The sequence below is a fragment of the Alligator mississippiensis genome, chromosome 15 (genome assembly GCF_030867095.1).
Source record: "Alligator mississippiensis isolate rAllMis1 chromosome 15, rAllMis1, whole genome shotgun sequence".
NCBI classification, from domain to species: Eukaryota; Metazoa; Chordata; order Crocodylia; family Alligatoridae; genus Alligator; species Alligator mississippiensis.
Genome location: NC_081838.1, coordinates 25,920,098 through 25,943,626, shown reverse-complemented (window position 1 = coordinate 25,943,626; position 23,529 = coordinate 25,920,098). Strand labels below are relative to the sequence as shown.

Here is a 23,529-nt window from a genome sequence, read left to right as displayed (position 1 = left end):
CACACCAGTGTGGGAGCCAGCACCCAGCTGCTGGGCTTGGAGCCTGGCCTACGGTGCTGCTGCCCTTCACCCTGGCTGGGTGTCCCCATGAGCCACAGGCACAGCCATGCTGTTGTCACAGGGAGCATTCGTGGCACCCAGCTCAGCAGGGGCTGGGCACATGCAGGTGTTCCTTTGGAGCCCGGGACCAGCAAATCCATCCTGCACCAGCGAGTCCATCCTGAGGGCTGATCATTGCCCCCTGCCTGTCATTGCCCTGGATGGGGGTCCACTGCCATGCAAATGGGGCTGGTCCCTGGGCTGCCCCCCCTCTCTGCAGCAGTCACAAGCAGGGGCCTATCCCCTCCCAGAGTCTCCCTTGGGCCTGGGCTGTTACAGCAGGGCCCTGGGGTCCAGCCCAGCAGGGTGAGGAGTGATGAGCCATGAGCCCAGGACCCCTCCGGAGCTCAGTTTTTGGCCTGGCTGGACTGGGATCCACACAGGGTTACCCCACAGCCCTGGCACCCCTGACTTCCCTGCGTCACCCCACAGTCCTGTTCTCCCTTGATGGTGTAAGGGGGTCCAACTCCAGGACTGGCCATGGTGCCTCTGGAGCCCCCCCAGTCCTTATCCACTTTGTTCATTGAGCAGTGGCCCCTTACTGGTCTGCCCACAGGTATTTTATCACTGAGATAAAGGGAGGCTGCCCCAGGGCCTCCCAAGCATAATCTTGTGCTCCTGTGCTCAGGGGTCTCCACTGTCTGCCTTAAGGGCTAATTCCGTGGCTGCGACCACCCTTACACTGCTCCCGCTGGCACACACCCTGCCTGGGGGTGGACTCCTTGGCCTCTAGGTCTCCAGCTGTGACCTCCCCACACGGTCTTTGGATCCTCTCCTTGGACCCTGACCCCACTTTGAGGCCAGTCAAGACTCCTGGGCTTTAGTGGTCCCACCGGTCCCTGAATGTGGTCCACCTCAGCCTTTGGCCCCTCTCTGGGCCCTGGCCCCACTCCTGGGCTGCTGGGACCTCTGGGCTCTCTAGCCCTGTTCAAACTCACGCTCCTGGCTGCAGACCCCTGGGCTCCCTGGCCCTGCTGACACACCCTGCTGGGCTATAAACCTCCAGGCTCTCTGGCCTTGGGCTTGTACATCCCAAACCCTGTGCCCTGGTCCCCCTAATTGGCCCCTGCCACTTGCAGGCTGCTCCTCAAGGCTCTGTTCCCTGGACCCCTTTGGCAGCCCAGAGCAGAGAGGCCTGGGGGCAGCACAGAGCCCCATAGCCAGGTCTGGCAGTAAGTCCCTAAGCCTGTCGGCTGCCCACCCAGACTCCTGGGTCCTTGCCCAGCGCTGATACAGGAGAGGGCTCCCATGCTTGGGGCAGGGGCCCACAGACCTCTGTATCTTCACTTGCCTCAGCCCCCCTGGAGCAGCCTCACACACCACTCGCCCATGGTCCCTTCTGCCCAGTGTGGCCCCCATCACACAGCGTATTGGGCACACAGGGGAGACCCTAGCCTGGAGCAAGGCCGAAGGGACCCACAGGACAGGGCTCCAGGGCCCTGACCTGACCTGCCCAGCAAAAACAACCCGAGTGGCAACGGAGGCTCATTTGCCCCCATGCTGCCCAGCAAAAACAGTTTGCACCTCAGAGCTCAGCCGCTACAGGACACACAGGCCAGCAGGGCTGGACACAGGGCCCCTCAGCAATGGGCATGGCCAAGCCCAACACCCAGGAGCCTTGCCCGCATGGGTGTCGGAGACACAGGGCCCAGAGCAGGCACAAGGCACCTCCAAGCTTGGGCATCTGGGGTCTTCTCCAGTGCCTGGAGGACACCGGTGGCCGAGCCCCATGTCTAGACCATGAGGTTGCTGCACTCCTGCCTCATACCTTGGGCCAGGGCCAACACATGCCCCCCAGGCCAGCCTGCCCCTTGCAGCATGGACCCAGGGGCCAGAGAATGTTTCCTCAGCTCCATCCTTGGCTCTAGACCGTTGTGCCCATACTGAGAAGCTGGCCCTGGAGACAGTGTGGGGGGCACAAGCCCATAGGCCCCTTCTGCCAAGCAGTGCCTGCAGAGATGCATAGGGCTATCCCAGGGCCAAGAGGGAGAGGGTTGGAGTGGTCATAGTATGGACTAGATCAAGCCTCCATCTCCCGGTCCAGGTGGAGTGTGGAGAGCCCTGGAGCACAGCCCCGTAGCCCTGTCTCTGACCCTGCGCTGTGGGGAGGGAGTGCTGGGGTGCAGAGGCAGAGCAGGGGGGCATCCCATGGTCTCTCCCTCTGGCTGGGAGCATGACGAGCGCCTGCAGGGGCAACCGGGCTGCCTCCCCCCCACAGGGCAGGGCAGCCTGGGGGCACAAAGTGAGGTCAGGACTCCTGGCTTCTGTCCCACCACAGTGAAGGGGTCTTGCAGGTCCAAGCAGGGCAGGGGGGCCTGTGGGCCCGGACACTTGGTTTCTGTCCCGGCTGTGCTGGCCCAACAGAGAGCACTGAGCCCAGGGCCCCCACCCACAAGCCCAGGAAGCCCCTGCACCCTGAGGGGCAGCCCCATCTTGGTCAAGCCAGAGAGATTCCCTGAGCTTGGGGTTTCCATGAGAATGGAGCGGCACCAGCCTCGCACAACCACAGCTCAGGGGAGGGAGCAGCATCTCGCAGGCGCGCCCAGGCCTGCAGCCTTGGTCCTCCTCGTTGTTGCCTCCTGCTCCATCCCTCTGGGCACCTTGGGAAGCCCACTGGGGGCGCTGCTGTAGGGTCCCTGCCAGCCCAGTCACCCTGCCTACTGATGCCTAATGGGTGATGCCAGAGCAGGCAGGCATGTACTGTCATTGCTATTTGCCCCTCTGTGGCCCAGCCTCTTCCGGAGACATCCTCCATTCCACCCCTAAACTCAGAGCACAACCCCAGCGCCCGGCTCCATGACCTGTTCCACCTCCAGGAGTGCATTAACACCTGGGAGACGGACCTGCGCTGCTCTTATTCAGTGGGCTGATGGCATCAAGTGGAGCAGGTCAGCAGACACTTTATGTGATAGCACTAAGATTCAGAATTGCCTGGATCGATTGGGGTCAAGGACTGAAACAAGGGGAGGCAATTAGAAAGGACACAAGCCCAACATTGCACTCAGGATAGAGCATGAGGTGTAGACAGAGGAATGGGGTGTGACCAACTGGGCAAAAAGCCCAGGGCAATGAGAGTGAAATGCAGTCCAGCATGTGTTAGCAGGGCAGTATTTGTGCAAGAAAACGCAGAGCATCCCGGGGCGTGTTACTGCGAGTGTCTCTGGCAGGTCCCCAGACATGACTCCCACCTGCTCCACACTGGGGAGGACTGTGCCTGGTCCCTGACACAGCGATTCAAAGAGGATATGGAGGGATTGGAGAGCGTCCAGCAGACAACAGAAAAGGTTGCTGGAGGTCTAGAAAGTCTGAAACTGGAGGGATGGAGAGCATTTCCTGTGGTGGAAAAAAGACAGGCAGTGGTTTAGATGTGTGTACAGTCCAAAAAGGGCTGCTGAGAGCATGTGGATGAGCTGCCCTCTCCGCTGGTGGGGCACGAGAAGTGGTAGCCTTGAATGGCCACCAAAGAGGAGAAGGTTGGGCATCAAGAGGAACACTCTGACCCTAAGGTCCAGCCTAGGTACAGCTCAGTGGAGGGGCTGCGACTTCCCTGCTGGGAGCCTTCAGCTGCAGGCTGGACAAACCTCTGTCTGGGGTGGCTTAGAGTGACCCTGCCCTGAGCAGGGTGAGGGACTAGAGGTGCCCCTTTCCTGCCCCCCAGCCCTGTTGTCCTGTGATAAAGAGCTGGAAGACACCCCCAGCCCTGGCTCTAAGCTGCAGCTCCAGACTGCTGGGGTTTCACTCCCATGAGCACAACCCATGTGTCCGCAGTGCCTCTGCAATGGTGGTGACTGCACATGTCAGTCCTCCGAGCTGATGTTCCCAAGCTTTAGGGACACAGTGACTCACTGGGCTGCTCAAGGGCTAGTGTCAGCAGGGCTGTACACCCAGCATCACCCGGGGTCACTTCTCTTCAGACCATGAGCTCACGTGATGCCACAGCCCTGGGAAGTGCCAGCAGAGAGTCGACAGGGGCTCTGCTGTCAGGGCATAAAGAGGGGGAAGTGGAGGAAGGGGTTTTCTAGCAATCTTTGAGACAAGACAAAGCTGCCCAGCCAAGTCCTATGGAGGCTTGGATGGAGGCTAGCATGAAGGGCATTTGGGTGGCAGAAAAGCACTGGGTGGGAGCAACTCCTGGAGCAGGAGTCAGCACTGGGATAGGCAGAGAGAGGAGGGACCTGGGAGGGGCAGAGAGGTGCTGAGCTGACCCTTCTCCAGACCTGGAGGCACTGTCTCGGCCTGGCTCCCTGGGGTCCAGGACAGTCAGCTCATGAGCAGGGTGGTCCTGGCCAAGAGCAACAGCTGGAGACCAAGAGCTGCAGGCCCTGGGCCATGAGGGGCAGGGCACAGCACAGACCTGTTGCAAATGCTGGCAGGACCAGTGTCTCCCATCACTCGTGCCCCTGCCCCGCAGCGCCGACCCCCTCAGCCAGCTTCCCACCGTCAGCTTCCTGCAGGAAGTGGGTGATGGCCACTGCCTTCTCATGCTGGTTAAACTGTTGGAGCTTGTGAACTATCACCTCCAGGCGCCAGCGGCATTCCCGCCTCTCCTGTGTCTCGATGGGGATGGCGTAGCCAGCCTGCAGCTTTTTGGCTGCTTCCTTCAGGTCCCTCCTCTTGTAAATGAGGAACCTCCCGAAGTATAGGCACAGAGCCTGGCGGCACTGCAGACTAAACCCGGGTGCCTCCTGCTCCAGCTTCAGGTACATCTGCTCCTCCCGCCATGGATCTTTCTCTCCATACAGCTCAGCCAGCAGCAGCCTGGAGAGCACACCACCTGAATAGAGAGCGACTTCTTTCTTCAGGGCCTTGATCGCAGCCTGCAGCAGCTCCTCCTTCCTCTGCCCCTCTGCTGTCTTCCATTGCTCCCGGTAAGACCTGGCCAAGGCGTGGTAGAGGAGGTGGTAATCAGGGTCCAGAGAAATTGCTTCTTTCAGCATCTCTGTGGACCGCTCTGCATTTTTTTTCAGGAAGTAGAAGGATGCCAGACGAATGACTTCAGGGTCAGAGCTGCTCTCCACAGCCTCTGCAATCAGCGCCTCTGCCCTCTGCTGATCCTGATCTTGAACCAGCCTGGCCAAATGCACCTTGGCCCTGCGGTTCTCTGGCTGCTGCTGCACAACCTCTTCCATCTGTCTTGTTGCTTCCATCTTCAGCTCAGGATTTGGGCAGTGGGTCCAAGCAGCATAGAGGGCCAAGGCCAGCCCAGCGCGGAGCTCCTTGCTGCCTGGGTCCTGCACTAGGGCCTCTTTGAAGCACTGCCTGGCCCGCTCCCCATGACGAAATCCAACAGCCAGGAGAGACCAGCCTTTCTGGGCGGAGATCTCAGCAGTCAGAGCTGTGCTCAGAGGGGCTAGGAGGGCCGCCTGGGTGCGGTCCAGGTAGCGCGTGGCCTCATGGAGGGAGCGCATGTGGTAGTGCACCCAGGCGTAGTTGCCATAGATCAGCAGGGCCCGCCCAGGGGACCCGTCTGGGAAATCCTGTCTCAGCTGCTCTTCAGCATCCCGGAGGCTCTGCAGGGCATCTGGGTAGTGGCCCAGCCTCTGGCAGAGGAACGCCCGCAGGGCCAGGAGCGTGGCCTGGTTGTGGTGGGGCGTGTGCTGGATCTCCACGGCCAGCCGCAACAGGATGTGCTCAGGTTCGAGCTGGCCAGGGGCATCCAGGTCCCAGGTAAAGTGGCACTGCAGCGCCTGCAGCCTGTCCCGCAGACCGTCCCGGTCCCTGCACAGAAAGCAGAGTTGTGTTGGCAAGCTAGGCAATTAACAGATCTAATAAAGGCAAGTGACTGGTTACCAGACCACCGTTTTTTTCAGCACTATAAAAAATGAACAAATACTGCTGATTTTTGCATACCAGCCCGCCCCCCGCAAGACTTGTACTTTGTTTTTCGAAAACACACTGTACAAAAAAAGACTTTCAGAGAGTCATGGCTGAATGTGGGACATAGAGTTAATCCTCCTGGAAACACAGAGTGTCCTGGAGGGGTAGCACCCCAGGACACAGTGTGGGAGAGGCAGCAGGAACTACCTGGCGTGGCAGGTTTGCCCCAGACATCTGCGAAGGGACTACTGCGGGGTGGGCAAAATGCAGCCCGCGGTCTGGACGCGGCCCACCAGGCCATTCTGTCCTGCCCACAGGGTCCCTAAAAAATTTAGAAAATGAATATTTATCTGCCCCTGACTGCCTGTCATGCAGCCCCTGATGGCTTGCCAAAACTCAGTAAGCAGCCCTCCACCCAAAATAACTGTATGCCCCTGAGGTAGTGAGACCATAACTCTGACTCCTTTACTGAAAATCATTCTTTATATATGTTTCTGGAAGCAAGAATGTGTTGTTTCTATACCACAAGCCCAGTCAAGATACTACAGACTGCATGCAGCAGCTCGCTTGCTCTGAGCAAGCTCAAAGTGCCCAGGCTGTGTGAGGGTTAACACTGGGCTCCACCCATCTGCTTTCAGGGCCATAGAGATGTGGGAACCATCCTGGCTGCCATGAGTCACAGCATCCACTTGCTCCTACATCCCTCTACTTTTACTTCAGCAAAAGGGAAAGGAAACCAGCTTCCTCACTGAAGAGATACACCCCCATTTTGAGGGAGAAAACTATGTGTATTGTGCAAGGAAATAGGGTATTCCATGAAGCTAAGAATTCCCTTGTGTCTATGGAAGTCTACTCTTTTACTGCATCATAGTCTCATTGGGTAGCACAGGCTGGCAGACTGCGCACCTTGCCCTTTGGTTATACAAGAGACAGGACACGTGCACACATGCACACTCACACACATACCACCCTGCCCTGGCCCTGGCCTTCTCTCTTTGGCTCTGCCAGCCTCTTTTCCCTTCCTCCCATTTAGCCACCTGGACCTGCATATCCAGCAGCCTCAGAAGCCTTCTTCCACCGGCTGTCTGCCGTGACTTGCGGCAACTTCAGACTCCAACAGCAAGATGCTCAGAGTTGGCTTGCTGCCTGCTGAGCAGAGCTGCATTTCAAGCCTGTCCTTTGGTTAGAGTCACCATGGGCAACTGGTGCTTCCCGAGTCTGGGGTGGCACCAGATCGCTGATGGGGGGGGGGGTCCCCCAGCAGCCGATCGCCAAGCCAGCAGCAAAACCGGAAGTGCTAGGGGATCCAGGGGTTGCACAGCTGATCTCAGGGGGTGCATGTGCATCTCAGGGGTGCACCCCCTGTGCGTTACCAATGGTCAACACATTGGTTTGATTCCTATTTCGCTGGTTTATGTTTACTGTATTTTCTTGCATACTGCACATACCTTTTCTGAAGAAAACCAGCTGCTGGGTTATGCATTCTACGCCAGCAATATGAGAACAGCACTTGCTGACATCTAAGGTCCTGGCAGGAGTATTGAAAATAATGTTGCACTCGGATCACAAGGTCCAAACCTGAGCAGGCCGGGCTCCCTCACTGCTGCTACTCAGTTACTACAAGCAAAGATCCTTTTCCTCTCATTCTGCCTTTCAGCAACAAGGCATGTATCCTGATTCTGGGGCATGTTGCATGTGAGAAATTATGGTACTTGGTTACCATTTAGACTGCCTTGAGGGGTTCAGGATCAAAGCCAAGAGTAGGAAGAACTATTCAGTCCTAGCTATCACTCACATTTGCACTGACTTATTGAGAGTTATCAAAACTCACAACCATTTTTAGAATGTTATTTCTTTGTTTCACAAAAGTAGTTGACTAACCATATGGCGTAGGATGTGCTTGACTTTAGGAAAGCTAACTTCAGTGTGCTTGGGAGTCTAGTCAATGATGCACTGCAGGATAGGAGTATTGGCAACATGGGAGTCCAGGAAGGGTGGTCGTTCCTAAAGGAAGCGATCCTTCGGGCACAGAGGGAGACTATCTCAGTGCAACGGAAAAGGGGGAAAGGAACCAAAAAGCTTCCTTGGCTAAACAGGGAAATCCAGGGGAGCCTAAGAGCAAAAAAGAAGGCATATAAGTGGTGGAAGCAGGTAGAAGCTACCAAGGAGGAGTGTACCTACTTGGCCTGCACTTGCAGGGAGGCAGTTAGAAAGGCCAAAGCAACTACAATGCTGAGGCTGGCAACACAAATTAAAGACAATAAAAAAGTCTCTTTTTAGGTATGTAGGGCGTAAAAGGAAGGTGCAGGGCAGTCTTTTGAACAAGAAGGAGCAAAAGGAAGGTGCAGGGCAGCCAACTGAACAAGAAGGAGCAATTAGTGACAGACAGGGGGACAAGGCTGAACTATGCAATGAGTTTTTTGCCTTGGTGTTCCTGAACAGGGCTCAAGATAAGTCTCCTCATGGCTTCTTAGTTAGGCATCACAGGGACACCAGCCCACCAACTGCTGACTCTGACTTGGTGCAGAGTCACTTGGGTGGACTGGATGTGTTCAAGTCAGCAGGCCCAGATGAGCTGCATCCGAGGGGACTGAAGGAATTGGCTGGTGTCATAGCAGAACCAACGTCACGGCTGTTGAAGTGCCCGTGGCACTCGGGGCAGGTCCCAGAGGACTGGAAAAGGGCCAATGTGGTCCCTATTTTCAAGAAGGGGAGGAAGGAGGATTCTAGTAATTATGGGCTAGTCAGTCTCACCTCCATCCTTGGAAAAGAATTTGAAAAGATGATGAAGGATCATATTTGTGGGAGTCTAGTGGGAAAAATAATGCAGCAGGGAAACCAGCATGGATTTGTAGCAGGTAGATGATGCCTGAGCAATCTGTTTTCATTTTATGACAGGGTCACAAAACACATAGACGCAGGAATAAAGGTGGATGTTGTTTTCTTGGATTTTAGCAAGGCCTTCAATAAGGTATCTCATCCTATTCTCATAAATAAATTCAGAGGCTGTGACACAGATGTTTACACACTCCGGTGGGCGGCAAATTGGCTTAGCGGTCGCACCCAGAGAGTGGTAGTAGATGGGTCGGTATCGACCTGGAAGGGTGTGGGCAGTGGGGTCCCACAGGGTGCGGTCCTTGGACCTGTACTCTTCAATGTCTTCATCAGTGACTTGGATGTGGGTGTGAAGTGTACTCTGTCCAGGTTTGTGGACAATACTAAACTGTGGGGGGAAGTGCACACCCCAGAAGGTAGGGAATGATTGCAGGCAGACCTGGACAGGCTAGAAAAGTGGGCAATACACAATAGGATGCAGTACAGCAAAGACAAATGCAGAGTGCTGCACCTAGGGTGCAAAAATATCCAGCACACCTACTGACTGGGAAGTGACCCTCTCAGCAGCACAGAAGTGGAAAGGGATCTCGGAGTCATAGTGGACTCCATGATGAACGTGAGTCATCAGTGTGATGAAATCAGCAGCAAAGCTAACCTCACTTTATCATGAAGCAGCAGATGCATGACAAATAGATCCAAGGAGGTGATACTTCCCCTCTATGCGGCATTGGTCAGACTGCAGTTAGAGTACTGCATCCAGTTTTGGGCGCCACACTTCAAGAAGGATGTGGATAACCTCGAGAGGTCCAGAGGAGGGCCATTCATATGGTTAAGGGTTTGCAAGCCAAGCCCTATGAGGAAATACTGGGGGACCTGGACCTCTTCAGTCTCCGCAAGAGAAGGCTGACAGGTGCCCTGTGCTGGTAGCTCTAGAAGCTAACCTGCTGAGCAGTCCAGGCTCTCTCTCCACTGTTTTAATACACAGACAGACCTTAGAGAGAGGGAGTTGGCTGTTCACCTGCAGCCAATCAAAAAACAGCATAAAGCTGCACCTTATAGATTAACTCAAGGGTTTTTGACCTTTTTTAACAAGTGTACCCCTTCTGCCTCAAAGTTTCAGCTCACATACCCCTTTATATTTGTGACGGGCTAGCTGGCAGTGACCTACCCCAGGGGTTTTGAAAGGGCAAAAGATGATTGGAGGACTTGGGATTCCCTTTCCTCACCAATCAGGCCCCAGAGACTCACCCCTCATGTCCCCTGATTGGCCCCTTGGGTCACCTGGAGGGGGATAAAAAGGGCAGCCCGTCTGACTCAGGGAAGAGACCAGCAAGGGACTATGAGGAAGGAGCTTCAAAGAGCTGGCAAGAGCTGAGCCAGCGGGGTGGAAGCAGTTGCTCCAGAAGAGCCTGAAGGAGCAGCACCTGCAGGCAGCTGTTGGACCCTCAGCAGCACGGCATGTGGCTGGCAGGAGAGGCTTCCTGCTGGGCTCCAGGATCCCCTGAGAGAGGCTGTGGCCAGCAGGAGAGGCTTCCCGCTTCTGCAAGATCTGAGCAGCGACCTGAGGGGTTCCCAGCTCGGCTTCCAGCTCCTCCAATCAGAGACCAGGCAGCTCGACGTGAGACCAGGGCTCCAGGAAGATCAAGAGCCCTAGCAGCTTGAAGCAGTACCAGCACTGGTGGCTGTGTTTCTGTCTACCATGCAGAAGATCTGAGTTCAAGTCCCAGCTTTGGTGACGGGGTTGTAGCAGAAAGCCCCCTTTTCCTCTTGCCTAAATTTGCTCTCCTCTCTTTGAATATGTTTTTCCTCTTCTACCTTTTCTTCCTTCCTCTTTCTTTCACTTTAAGATAAGGAATTGTGTTTTAAAATTTGTATGTGTGCACTTTGTATCTCCCCTTGTATTTTGGTATTTTTATCTATTTGTGTGCCATGGCATTTGTAGCTTATATTTTATACTCCTCACCTTTAGTTTCATAAGTAAGTTATACATTGTAACAATGTTAACAAGGGCAGGAATCAAACTGCCCTTCCCTGTATCAGGCTTGCCCCTGAAAGAGCAAGTGAATCAGTGATTGAATGTATAACACGGTAGCAGGCAGCGATTAACACCTAAGGAAACTACAGATCAACCAACGGAAGAACTCAATAGAAGACAATGTAACAACTGGGAAATCTCTAAACCTCACTGATCAAGGGCTAGAAGCCCTGGCCTGAGTTAATCAACGCTGGGGACCAACTTTTGGGCTGAATATCTCCAGATCAACCGCTCCCAGAGCCCTATTCAAAATTCATCAACGGACTCCCAAACCTGCATGTATGTGTGGATGACCCCTGGGGCTGACAGATGCCATCCAGTAGCCACCAAGGGGGGGAAGTCCCATGAGCGTGACCCCTGGATCGGGCAAACCTGAAAACTGGGGAGTCACCAAAGTCTGCTAAGAACAGATAAAAAGCAGTGAAAAGTGACCCTCAGGCACGCCCTCATGATCTCCAACTCGACCAGCACCCGACCTGTCCAGCCAGAAGGATGAGCTGGTGACCCCCTTCTCGAGGATAACACCACGTTGAAAGAAGCCTCGACTGGCCATCGACGGCAGACTCCAGCACTTGTAGAATAGGTATACCTGACTCTTGTAGCTTGCTACTGTGCATGTGCATGTGTGTGTGGGGGGGGACCAGCCCCAAGGTTTATGATTTAACTCATTACAGTGTTTCAATCTGCCTAATAAACCAGAATTTTAAGGATCCCGATTGGACATTTGTAGCCAACATTATTTGGTGGAGAACGCAGGCACTATTCTAGGATTATTAGCGGATTGGTAATTGGGAAGACCGTGTCTCCAGATAGAACCCATGTCCACAGAGGTGGGTGGGCAATAGTCACCCAAGGGGGTGGGCAGACTCAAGGAGGGTCTGGATTTGGAAGTCACCCAAGGGGGTGGGCATATCCCAAGGAAGGGATTGGGTTGTAGAACTGCAGGCACAGGGGCAGAGTCAGTTGGGAGTGCAAGGGCTCAAGAAAACTGACAGGCTTGAGGCATGTTGAGGAAAATGTCTTTGTTTAGGAAAAAACCCCTAAGGTTGGAGCAGGAGGCCAAGGGGATAAGTGGGTACGGAGGGAGGAAATTTCCCCTCTCCATAGGGAGATTCTGAAGGGTGGACCCAGCCCATGGAGGGAGGATGTGTGCACCCCAGGCTTTTCCATAGGGGACATTGAATCCCAATTTGAAAGATTTTGCCTTTGTGAAAAACCCTTGGTTCAAAGGCAACATAGTGCCTTGGTCTGGCTACTATGGCATGCTGTAAAAACAGCAGTTGAGGAAAAAGCTCAGCGAGCCTCTGAAATTGAGGAAAAGGAGGAGCTAATCCAAATTCTGAAAGATAGATGTGTCCAGTTGGAAACCAGTAATCAGACTCTAAATGGGTTGTCTCAGAACTTGGAAAATGAGAATGTGCAATTGAGAAAAATAAATCAAGACAATGCCTGACAATTGGATTACTGGACCAAGAAAAGGCTAGTCGAGAAGCCTTGCAAAAATTGGTAAAGACAATGCCTAAAGACCAAGCCGAGAAGGGAGCCAAGGCCAACCATGGCCCCTGTCTAAATACCATTAACCATTTGAAAAAGGAACTCCAGGAGCACAGCCTGCAAGCAGCAGCTGTCATCTGGGGAGACCAAGCCAAGGATCCAGACATCCCCTTCAATCCAGGAGAGATTTGGGGTGGGGAGATATGGGGAGATCCAGAAGATGCAGGGGATCCCTCTCCTGAAGACCCTAAGTTAGATCAGGAAAGGACCCTGGTGCCTGAGGTGAGCGCAATCACGCGGACCTCAGTCACTTGGGATGCTCGGGGAAAACCCACAGAAACCACACAGGTAACAGTCCCCCTCAGTGGAGCTGATCTAGCAGCCCGGGGCAAGCCCCTGGGATCTGCTAACATTAGGAATTTGGGACAGTGGTTGCAGAAATCCCTGAATGTAGTGGACTGTGAAACCCCAGTGTCCAGGAATGGCACCACCTACTAAGGGCTTGCACCACCCCAGAGATTCAGGCAGCTATGAATCAGGAGGACAGCTTTGGGGGAGACAATATTCCCCAGAGCATAGTGGGTTTGGGGATCAGTTTGGGGAAAAAGACAGACATTTAAGGGACAGTTTGGGGCTAGCCACCAGACACCTGGGGAATCTGTTAGGGACTATGTGATCCAATGTGTTATGTTGGGATTGCTGTCTGGCACAGTTCTGCCCCTAGACAAGGAGAACAAACGGACATCAGTCATAAGAAGTATAGATTACCCTCCTGGGTTTTGGAAGGAGGTACAGGAAGGCATGCATCCGTCCATAATTGGACTGATGGGGCCGGTCTGAGAGAGCGGGAGATATGTGCTGAGAGAAGTCCTAGCCCGGGCTCAGGATGCAGAGAGGTTAATTGGATGTCAAGGGGGCGTGATTGCAACCACCCAGTTCAGAGAAAAGCTTAATGACACACTGAATTATATGGTTACCTATTCTAATGAAAGTGCCTACCCCAAAACTAATAGCGGGGTTTGGGGTCCCAATTATCGCCCCAGCCCACACTGGGTTAACCCCAGGGTATCAAAGGAAAGAGACGGGGAAAACGGGATTCGGTCAGCAGTGTGGAAGTTTTTAATGCAGCATGGGGAACCGAAAGGGAAATGGCATGGAAAGCCTCTAGCCGAGCTGCTTATCAGAACGGCAGAGCTGACTGGGGAGGAAGCAGCACCTCCCCTTTCTAACACGGTAGCAGCCTCAGCCCCAGTCTCCGAAGAGCAGTGGTGGAGTCCCCGTAATGGGACCCCTGAGCAAAGCCCTGGCTCATGGGAGAAATTGGGGACCCTTGACTGGGATCCAGGAGGGAGACCCGAATACCCATTACAGTGGGAACTCAAGGGCGTACCAGTGCACTCCTGGACACCGGAGCTGCGCTAAACATATTCGGGAGGAAATGGGACCTGAAGCAATTTGAGACTGATCGAATTACACTCCTGTCCTTTACAGGGCAGGAATGCACCGGGGTGGTGCGCACAGCAGTAATCACCTGCAGCCAATTCCCAGAGGGACCCCAAGAGATTAATATAGATGGAGTTCAACAAGAGGGCTCCACTGAACAGTTGATTCTGGGAGCCCCCTTCTTCAACCAGGAAGGCTGGATCCTGGATCTAGCCAACGGAGTTGTATGGTGAGCACAGACAGCTGACTCCTGGGAGCCTTGTGAGACAAACCCATATTGGAGGTGGGAACAGTGTAAGGGGGTTGGAGCCATTGACTTTAACTTGGGGGATGAGTGGGTGCAGCAGTTCCCTAATGTATGGGCTAGGAGTAAAAGTGACTGTGGCCGGATCAACACCTGCATTAAGATCATAGGGGATCCAGTGCCTCCTCAAAAACAGTATAGCTTCCCCAAGCAAGCAGAGGAAGCCATACAGGTAATTATCGCAGACCTACTGCAGCAGGGAGTGTTGACTGAAACCAATTCAGAATTTAATTCCCCCACATGGCCAGTCCTAAAGGCGGACCGGGCATCGTGGAAGCTAACTATTGACTATCGAGCCATTACCAAGGGGACTCGCTCCATGGCTCCTATGGTGGCTAACATCCCTGCCATGCTTAGCAGGGTACAAGAGAGTCCCCAATGGTTTTCTGTAATAGACCTAGCCAACTGCTTCTTTGCAATCCCCCTGCACCCCGAGTCATGGAACCGATTCGCTTTCACCTTTAAAGGGAAACAGTACACCTTTACGCAGGTCCCACAGGGGTTTCACAATGCCCCAGCCATAGCCCACCACCATGTGGTATACATGCTCCAGAGTTTAGCTGGACCCGATGAGGAAAGGATGGTCTCTTACGTAGATGACATATCGGTATGGGGAAATCAGGAGCAGGAGGTGAAGGAACACATGGGGAGGGTGCTGGCTCTGATCCAGAAAACTGGGTTCAGGGTCAGTAGACCAAAGGCTCCGTTAGTCATGCAAGAAGTTATGCCTGTTATGTTCCCAGTATTGCTCCCTCATTAAAAGATATATGGTTAAGTCCCCAGTGGTGGTCTGGCTCTGCTCTACAGGGAGAGGAGAGTCCCTACACCTCCCACAGCACTTGTGCACCTGCTTTGATCTCTTCAATTGGAGAGGGGGTACCTTTTGGAGTACAGCCCGGGTTACATATTTTTTTTCTTGTTTTTAAGGGACAGGGCGGGGAGCAGATCGAGGTTCCTGTGATGAGGGAGGGGCTGGGGCAGGGACTGGGGCAGGGGCAGGCACTGCACAGCTGGGGCAGAGTGTGGGACAGAGCTGCAAGAGTGGTTCGTTTGGGGCTGAAAGAGGTGGGGGGTGGCTGCCACCACTGTACACACCCCAGCGGAGACCCGGGGGGCACATGCCCCCTAGATCTATGTGCAGGGCAGAGACAGTGCCTGCTGCAGGCTGGACTCTGCACCCCGCTGCCACTGCCCCAAAAGTCACGCAATGCCAAGTGCTGGCTGTTGCCGGGCAGGCAGGGGACAGACACACACACACATACACACACAGACATAGACACGCAGACACACAGATGCAGACACACACACACACAGACACCACCCCACCCCAGCAAATAAGTGTGTGGGGGGAAGGGGCCGAGCGGGGAGGGGGCTGGCAGGGGCAGATCAAGAATGGTGGAGGGGGATTTGTGTCTCTGTGCCCACTCCCAGGAGCAGGGCCAGAGGTCGAGGGCAGCAGCGCTTCTCTGCAGGCCTCACACATGCCACCCAGTTGGCCGGACGAGGGGAGGGGGAGGCTCACACACGGCAGCCGCCGCCACCACCACCACCCCATGCTGCTGTTGCACCCCGTGCCACTTTCCAGCTGGTCACACGTGCAGCCATTCATGCGCCACCCATCAGCAGCCTGCTGAGGCACACATGCAACCGGCTGTAGGAAAGCAGCACGGTGGTGTGGGCTGGTAGGTGGCCATGGTGGCGGCGGGCCACATGCAAGCCTCCCCACATCTGCTTGACTGGGCAGCACATGTGCAGCCCACAGAGGGGCGCTGCTGCCCTCACCTCCGCCCCCCTGGCCCTGCTCCTGGGAGTGGGCACAGAGAGCAAGCTGAGGGGTGGGGCGGGGAGGCGCTGCAATGTGCCATATGGCGTTGGCAGCTCCCGGCATGCCCCTGCCCTTCCCCCAGGTAAAAAGCAATATAAGGGAATGCACTGGGGCAGATTCCACCGCAGCGTCCCCAGACGCGCTCCGTCCCCACCTGCCTGCCCATACCCTCTACGGCCTTTCTAAGTACCCTTAGGGGTACGCGTACTCCCAGCTGACAACCCCTGGACTAACTGAACAGGACACGCAGACAGAAAGCACAAGCCAAGTTCCCTGCCCCTGGAGTCTGTCCCCGCCTGCAAGGCAGGGAGCAGTCTGCTGTGTCCACAGGGCACGACGCCATTGCCTGAGCAAGGCCAGGACCCAAGAGTCCCTCCCAGAACCGGGACAGAAGTCAGGCATCCGGGGTCCCCAGGGAAGGGGTCACAGGACAGCGCCAACAATTCAGAGGGAACAGCCTCCCGATGTGGAAACATCCCCCTGCAGCCCGGAAGCAGGGCAGGCTGGGAGCCAGGGAACCTGGACTGTTTCCCAGCTCTGGGAGGGGATTGCAAGCTGGTAAAAAGCAACGGAGGGGCCTGGAGCCGGGATGCCTGGGTTCCACTCCTTTCTGGGAGGGAGGACGATGACTGCCATGGAAGAGGAAAACCGGAGAGTTGAGGAGGCCTGGGCCACCAGCGCAGTTTCGGAGGGAGGCAGGAGCTAATCATCCATTCTCAGCCGGAGGTGCTGATATCCTCTGAAGCGGGTTAGGAGGTTGGGGGAGATCAGCAGCTAAGCCTGAGCTGCCTGTCTGCCATGGAGCGGGCACTGTCGCATATAAATGAGGATCTGAAACCAGATGCTGTGCTACTCACAGAAGCTACGGAGCCGGTCGAGAATCCCTGGTCCTGCCTGGGGTTCGAGCAGGACGGGGTGGAAGCCAGGACACTTGGGTTCTCTCCCCGCCTTGGAGAGGAGCAGGTGGGAGGGAGGTAAAGCCAGCAGGGTGGGGGGAGCTAGCATGGGACCCCTGGCTGCTGTCACTGACCCCTGGTGCTGACCCGCCCCTGCAGTGCCCCCAGCTCTTACCCCATGTCCTGGTCCAAGCTCAGCTGGGCAGCAAGCGCCTGACTCTGCCCCTGGCACTGCATGCGGAGCTGCCAGTCTGCCTGTATAAAGGGCACAAGACTTCCACACCTGTCCTGCACTCTGCAGCCACTGGTGTCTGGAACAGTTTGCGAAAGCAAAAGGAAAAGAGAGGAAGCTGCCTCCCACAACAGATACTGCTCCTTCCTGCTGTGAACACAGATGTCTGGATGCCCAGCACAGCACCCTCCCAGACCCGTTTCCTCCCAGAGCTGGGACGACGTCCAGACCCCTGGACTCGCAGCCCTCTGCCCTCTCCTCTCAGAGCCAGGAGAGGACCCACATGTCCAGGCTGCCACATCTCCTTACTCTACCCTACAGGACGGTGCTCCCTTCGTACTGAGCAGCACAGCCCAGATCTCCTGACAGTGCCATATGGCCTGTGTCCTGGGCAGTGCAGGGGAGCTCGCCTGGATGGCTCTGAGATCTGTAGTGGGGGCAATGGTGGAGTCCCATGTGTGTCTGGCCCAGCTCCAGGGCTGCCAGGTCCTGCAGAGATCAGAGCAGGCCCTGGCAGCCTGCACCCTGAGGCAAAGAGCACCTGGGCAATGAGAGCAGGCTCCCCGGCTCTGGATGCAGTGGGGAGCACAGTCAGGCAGCCCAGCCTGCCCTTCCTTAGCCCGTCACACAGATGAGGGAGCCAGGGACAGCCAGCAGGGCAGAGCCCCTCCACTGTGGATGGGGATGGTCTTGTGCCCCATGGCCCTGAAGGCCCTGATAGACTTGTAGTGAGGTAAAAGACCCCATGCCAATCCTCCAGTGCCCACAGTTGCCACAGAGGTGAAGCCCTGTGGAGCGGTGACCAGTCTGGCCAAGGCTGGTGTCAGCCCAAACAGGGCTTGAGCCTAGGGACCGCCTGTGCCCATGCTCCAGGGAGGCCAGACTGGGCCGGGAGCCAAGGCTCAGGTACTGGCCCACCATGTGGCACAGCTGGAGGCATGGGCAGACCACAGGGATGTAGAGAAACGAAGCCGGCTATGGAAGAGACTGCAGGGCCAGTGCTCCCAAGCCGTCCTATAGCTAGACAACCCCACAGCCCTCCCCGAGCTGGGCTAGAACCAAGGGACCTGCGTGTAGCCATGAGGCCAAGACGAGTCCTGCCAGGCTTGTTTCCTCGGTGAGATGATGCCCTGCTGCCCCCAGGCCAGGCTGCTGTCTTCTGCAATGGAAACCTGGCTGGCAGAACCCACGCCACTCCCCCACCCTGGGCCTGCTGCGCTGGGGGCAGCTCTGGCCTCGGGGGACAAAACCAGAATCATAGAAATCCTGGAGCTGTGGGGCTGGGAGGGACCTGCAGGCATCACGTCCGGTCTGACCCTGAGATGAGGCAGGATCTGCCCTATCCAAACCAGCCGAGACAAATCATCATATAACCCTTTAGTAAAAAGATCCTGCAGCAGAGCACTGGATCTCCTTTAAGGTAGCAAGTGCCAGAGAGGCTGCTTGCAGGTGCTAAAGGGGCTATTGAGAGACTTACCTGACTAGAAGGGGGCTCAGGCTGGAGCTATATAAGCTCAGAGCCTGCACCTGTCAAAGGCAGCGTTGCCCTGGCAGCTGTGAAGGGAGGAGCTCCTGACCTGACTGTGGAGCTGGATGAGAAACTCTGAAGATGGGGAGATAAGGGAAGGTACCTGGGGCAGGGAGGGTTCCTGTCTATAGGCAGGTGGCCTTGGTTTTAGGCTAAGCCCTGAGAAGGTTTGGGACTTCACGTGCCAGCTGTAATTCCCTTACTAGAGTGCTGTCATCCACAGGAAGGGGTCAGTTGTCCAGTTGGGATGTGGGGTTAGTTGTTACAATAGAGGCTTAATGAGGACAAAGTGTCTCCCTGTTTCTTCCTAAAATCCAGGATAACACATGGTGGTAGCAGTGGTGCATCCTGCCACCAACAGGAAATCAAACAGGTGATTCCCAAAGGATGGATTGGACTCTAGCAGCAGCTGAATCCAGTGCAGAGCAGAGCTGGGCGCCTCTACCAGAGCCCAGTAATGCTGAGGCTGGCTGCAGAGACCATGCAGGCACTCAAAGTTGCATTACCAGAACAGTTTAATTTCCAGTCCCTTGGAACGTGGCCTGGATGTGGGACTGGAGGGTCCTGCCTGGCCTGGCGCAGGCCCCGGACTCCCTATCTTGCTCCTGCAGCCATATGGCTGAGGGCAGGCAAAACTTGGGGGCCTGCACTTAGGATGCCAGCCAAAGACATTGGAAATATCTGAAGCCCCTAGCAGGGATGGAGAATGTTTGCCATTGTAGGGCCAGTTATGGTTCTGGACCGACTCATGGATTTGGTCCTGATTTGTCTTGGAACAGGAAAAATGTCTTTAAAAAAATACATAAAGAAAGAAAGAAAACCTGCTGCTCAGGCAGCGTCTCGCGGGACAGTGGGAGCAGGACAGGGTGGGCTGCCTCCCTCCCAGGGCTGCCCTGCCGCCCAGCTTTAACCCCGCACGTGACAGCTGGCAGCCGGCAGCAAACCCTTTGTGCAGCTCGGTGGTTGGGAACTTCTGCACCAGGTGATGGGGCCTTAGCTTGGGCTCTGCCCAGACACTGGGAAGAAGGGTCCACAGGCACGTGGCACCCGGGGCTGCTTCATGGGGGCTGAGGCAAGTGAAAACACTGGAGTCTGCAGGCCCCTGTCCCAAAGCCCTCTCCCATCCCAGTGTTAGGTGAGGACCTTGGAGTCTGGGCAGGCAACCAACAGGTCGAGGGACATCCTCTGCTCTGGGCTGCCGTGGAAAACCAAGGGGTCCTGGGAGCAGAGCCTGGAAAGCTCCCGTGTGTTGCATCATTGTGGCAGGGCACTTAGCGTGCCTGTTACTTTAAGAGGGTTAGAGGCTGCTTGAGGAGCAGCCTGTAGGTGGCACGGGCCAATTAGAGAGGGACCTGACCAGGAGTGGGCAAGGCTTGAGGCATATAAACCCAGGGCCTGGGTCAGGTAGTCTGGCCTGGGGAGCTCCTGGGCAGCAGGAGGAGCTCCTGGGCAGCAGGGCTCCGGGGTAACATGTGAGCAGGGGTTAGCAACCCTGCTGGTTTGTGGAAGGGACCAAGGGGAAGTAAGGAGGTCCCTGCTGGCCCTAAACGGAGAGAGGGGCCAGAGAGCCTGGAGGTTTATAGCCCAGCAGGGTGAGTGTCAGCAGGGCCAGGGAGCCCAGGGGTCTGCAGCCAGGAGCGCGAGCATGAACAGGGCCAGGGAGCCCAGAGGTCACACTGGCCCAGGAGCGGGGCAAGGGCTAAGGCTAGGGTCCAAGGGCTGAAGGCCAAGGAGGACCACAGCCAGAGACTGGCCCAGGGGAGTTGAGGAGTCTTGTCTGGCCTCAAAGTGGGGTCAGGGTGCAGAGAGAGGGGCCAAAGGCCGGGTGGGTCACCTCCAGAGCCGGAGGGGGCCAAGGAACCTGTAGCCCAGGAGGGTCGAGGACTGGAGCGGGGACCCCAATGCCCAGGTGGGGCACGTGTCAACATGAGCAGTGGGTGGTCAGAGCCATGTAATTAGCCCTTAAGGCAGGCAGTGGAGACCCCTGAGCTCAGGAGCATGAGATCAGGCTTGGGAGACCCTGGGACAGCCTCCCTTGATCTCACAGATAAAGACGTCAAGGCAGGCCGGCCAGTGAGGAGTCACTGCACAATGAGCAACGTTGATAAGGGCCAAGAAGCCTCCAGAGGCACCACAACCAGCCCTGGAGTTAGACCCTGTTACTGCTGCCAAGGGAGAGCGGGGCTGTGGGTTGGCGCAGGGAAGTCAGGGGTGCTGGGGCCATGGGGTTATCCTGCGCAGATCCCAGTCCACCCAGTCTGAGGTGAGCTCAGGAGGGGGCCTGGGCTCAGGGCTCTTCAGTCCTCACCATGCTGGGCTAGACCCCGGAAGTCCTGGACCCCAGGGCCCTGCTGTAACTGCCCAGGCCAGAGGGAGACTGGGAGGGGACAGCCCCCTACTTGTGACGGCTGCGGAGAGGGGGGCCAGTTTGGGGCCCAGCCCTATTTGCATGGCAGTGGACCTCCATGCAGGGCAGCAACAGGCAGGGGGCAGCGACCAGCCCTCAGGATGGACTCGCTGGTGCTGGGGACGGGGTTGGTCCTGAGTGACCGTGTCCCTGAAGCTCCCTCTTACCTTTCCCGAGGCCGCACCGGACTCTCCTGCCCTTGCACAGGGGAAAGGCTGCTGTCTGCAGGGCCTCAGGGCTTGCCCTCTGCTCCAGGAGGGATGCAGAGGTTGGGTGGGAGCCAGTGTGGGGGGCAGCCCATCACCCCAGGTTTTGCTGAGCCCAGGAAGAAGCGCAACCAGAGAAGACGGCTCTGGCCCGGACACCTGGGTACTCTCCCAGGCCCTGAGGGGACGCCTGTGCATGCCCAGCCTCTGCAGAGCTTGGGGACACCCAGCTAGGGCAGGGGCCAGCAGCACCATGGACTAGGCATTGAGCAGAGCTGCTGAGTGCTGGCTCCCACACTGGTGCGTGGGCAATGCTGGACCCGGGGACACTGGCAGTGTCAGGTTAGGTGTTCAGCACAGACCACCCCCATGGGCCCAGCCTGGCACGGCGGCTCCAGGCGGGCAGGGTGGCAGGTCTGATACAGCTGCCTGGCCCAGAGCGAGGCATCCCGCCTGGGGCTGGGGTGCTCGTCCCCGTGCCCTGCACTGTGCCTGAGGGTGGCGCCCAGCGGGGCCTTTCCTAGCAGCCGTGGGGCACGCTGCATTGGGCACAGGCACCGCAGCTCTTAGGGCACGGCTTGGCCTGGGGCAGGCAAGGGGGAGTTCCTGAGCCCTGCCTGGGGCATCAGCTAGGGTTTGGCCTGAGCCCGTGTCCTGCTGAGCATCCAGCAAGGTGCATTGCACAGGGTGGCCCAGGACACGGAGGAGAAGGGATCTGACGGGCTGGCTGTGCACACAGGGCCAGAGCAGGCCCAGGGGAGTCCTGCTGCCCCCAGGGGAGGTCCCAGGACTGGGGTCCTCTGACAGCCCCCATCCCCTCCAAATGAGTCCTTCAAAGAAGTAGGTGCAGAAGTGGAAGTTTATGAAGGATCTCCATAGCACAATGCTGCTAAGCAAGGACAGGATAATCCCAGACAAGCCAAGCATGCAAGGGAGATCTAGACGTACAGACCTAGACGTGTCCAAAGAAGCAGGACATGGGGATCTCAAACCCCTAGGGTGCAACCTCCTGCAGCACGAAGAACAGCTGAGCAGTGAGCAGTGCATGCAGGAAACCCTACCCTGTCTCAGCAGTCCCGTTCTCAGAAGTGCCCTGCCGGACCTTCAAACACCTGCAGGCGGGAACCTTGGCAAGTAGGTGCCACAGCAGCACTGCGCTGGGTCCGTGCCCCCTTGTAGCCCTCCCTCTCCTGGCCTCAGTCTCCAGCTTCCAGAGTCACTGGACCCAAGTGGCATAGACACGTCCAAAAGCCCCTGCCCTGTGTCACGTCGCGGTCACTGCCCTTAAACCACTGACCAAGTGTCCTGGATCTGACCCAGCCTTTCTCAGTTCCCAGCTCCCCTCGTATGTCCTCTCCTGGCCTAGCACATTCTCATGGGGCCTGTCTGAACTTCACCTACTCCGCAAAAGCAAGGAAAGCCCAATCCCTACCAGGGCGCTCCCAGGAGGCAGCATTTCCCCACTCACAGATGGGGTAGCCTGGGGCCTGCAGGGTCTGGGGCAGGGGAGGAGGTATTCACAAGGCCAGTCACTGAGCCATTAGGCTCCACAACAGCTGGAGAGCTGCCTCCTCGTGCCCCTGCCCCTGCCCTGGCTACAGGTCTGGGCCCACTTGGCCCCCGCACAGGTGTGCAGGGCTGGGCACTGCCACTGGCCCCGTTCATGCCTGTTTCCTCTTCCCTGTTCCCTGCCCTGCTCTGGGTGCTCCCAACACGGTCTCTGGCCCTGGGGCTCGTGCTGACCTGTGCCCTCTGCTCCTCTCCCCATAGGCCACGGGGCAGCTCTGGGGTTGGCAGGCAGTTCTCTGGCCCCTGCTGCTGCTACCCATTCCTTCCACCTTATACCACCTCTCTGTGGCCTGTCCAAGGGTCCAGAGCTCCTGGGGCTTGGGCTGTAGTCTGATACCAGGCCAGTGCTGACCACCGCCTGTGCCCTGGCGGACTCTACCATGGCTCCCCTCAGCTCCTTCCTGGGAGCCTGGCTGAGCCCCCAGCAAAGGGAGTTTTTGCTTGCAGTTGTTGAGGCAATTCTCCATCCACCTTGCAACAGCTGCCTGCAGAGCACATGTCTCTGGTTCACTCAAGGGCAGGTTGTGTGGGACCTCATTAGAAGCCCAAGCTCCACCATTCCCACCACCCCCAGCTAATTCCTGCTAGGAATCTATGAATTCCCCGGTGGAAGGACGTCACGGTGGTTGGGTATGCTTTGCACTAAATGCATCGTGCCTGCCCAGTGCACGCTGGCTGCTTGTGACCAGCCTGTCCTGCAAGCCGGCTTCTTCATAAAGTGCTCCAGTAATGTCTCCAGGATCGAAGTCATGGCTTACATCTCCCCACTCCTTTTCTCCTGTCTTGTTCTGAAGAGGAGCACGATGCTTCTGCTTTTCCAGTCCTCTGGTGTCTCGCTT

At 56.6% G+C, this 23,529-nt stretch overlaps 1 protein-coding gene across 2 annotated transcripts; it reads right to left on the bottom strand.

Moving 5' to 3' along the window:
* Positions 1 to 2,963: 2,963 nt before the first annotated feature.
* LOC102572325 (interferon-induced protein with tetratricopeptide repeats 2) lies at positions 2,964 to 17,120 on the bottom strand. 2 transcript variants are annotated; one of them, XM_019494875.2, is made up of 3 exons: positions 16,924 to 17,120; positions 4,617 to 5,817; positions 2,964 to 3,432 (listed from the first exon to the last, which is right to left on the bottom strand). In XM_019494875.2, the coding sequence occupies exons 1-3, from the start codon at positions 16,983 to 16,985 to the stop codon at positions 3,334 to 3,336; spliced, it is 1,362 nt and encodes a 453-aa protein (XP_019350420.2). In that variant the 5' UTR covers positions 16,986 to 17,120; the 3' UTR covers positions 2,964 to 3,333. The 2 variants fall into 2 exon arrangements, with proteins under 2 accessions (XP_019350420.2, XP_019350419.2); XM_019494874.2 differs by having other exon boundaries at positions 3,347 to 3,432; positions 4,454 to 5,817.
* Between the last annotated feature and the right edge of the window lie 6,409 nt (positions 17,121 to 23,529).

Excerpts from the sequence above, each read along its gene's own strand:
- LOC102572325 (XM_019494874.2), bottom strand. The coding sequence starts at position 16,985 with ATGCAGTGCCAGGGGCAGAGTCAGGCGCTTGCTGCCCAGCTGAGCTTG. Across the intron at positions 5,818-16,923 it reads AGCTTGGACCAGGACATGGG|GGACCGGGACGGTCTGCGGG; the intron begins GTAAGAGCTGGG and ends CTTTCTGTGCAG.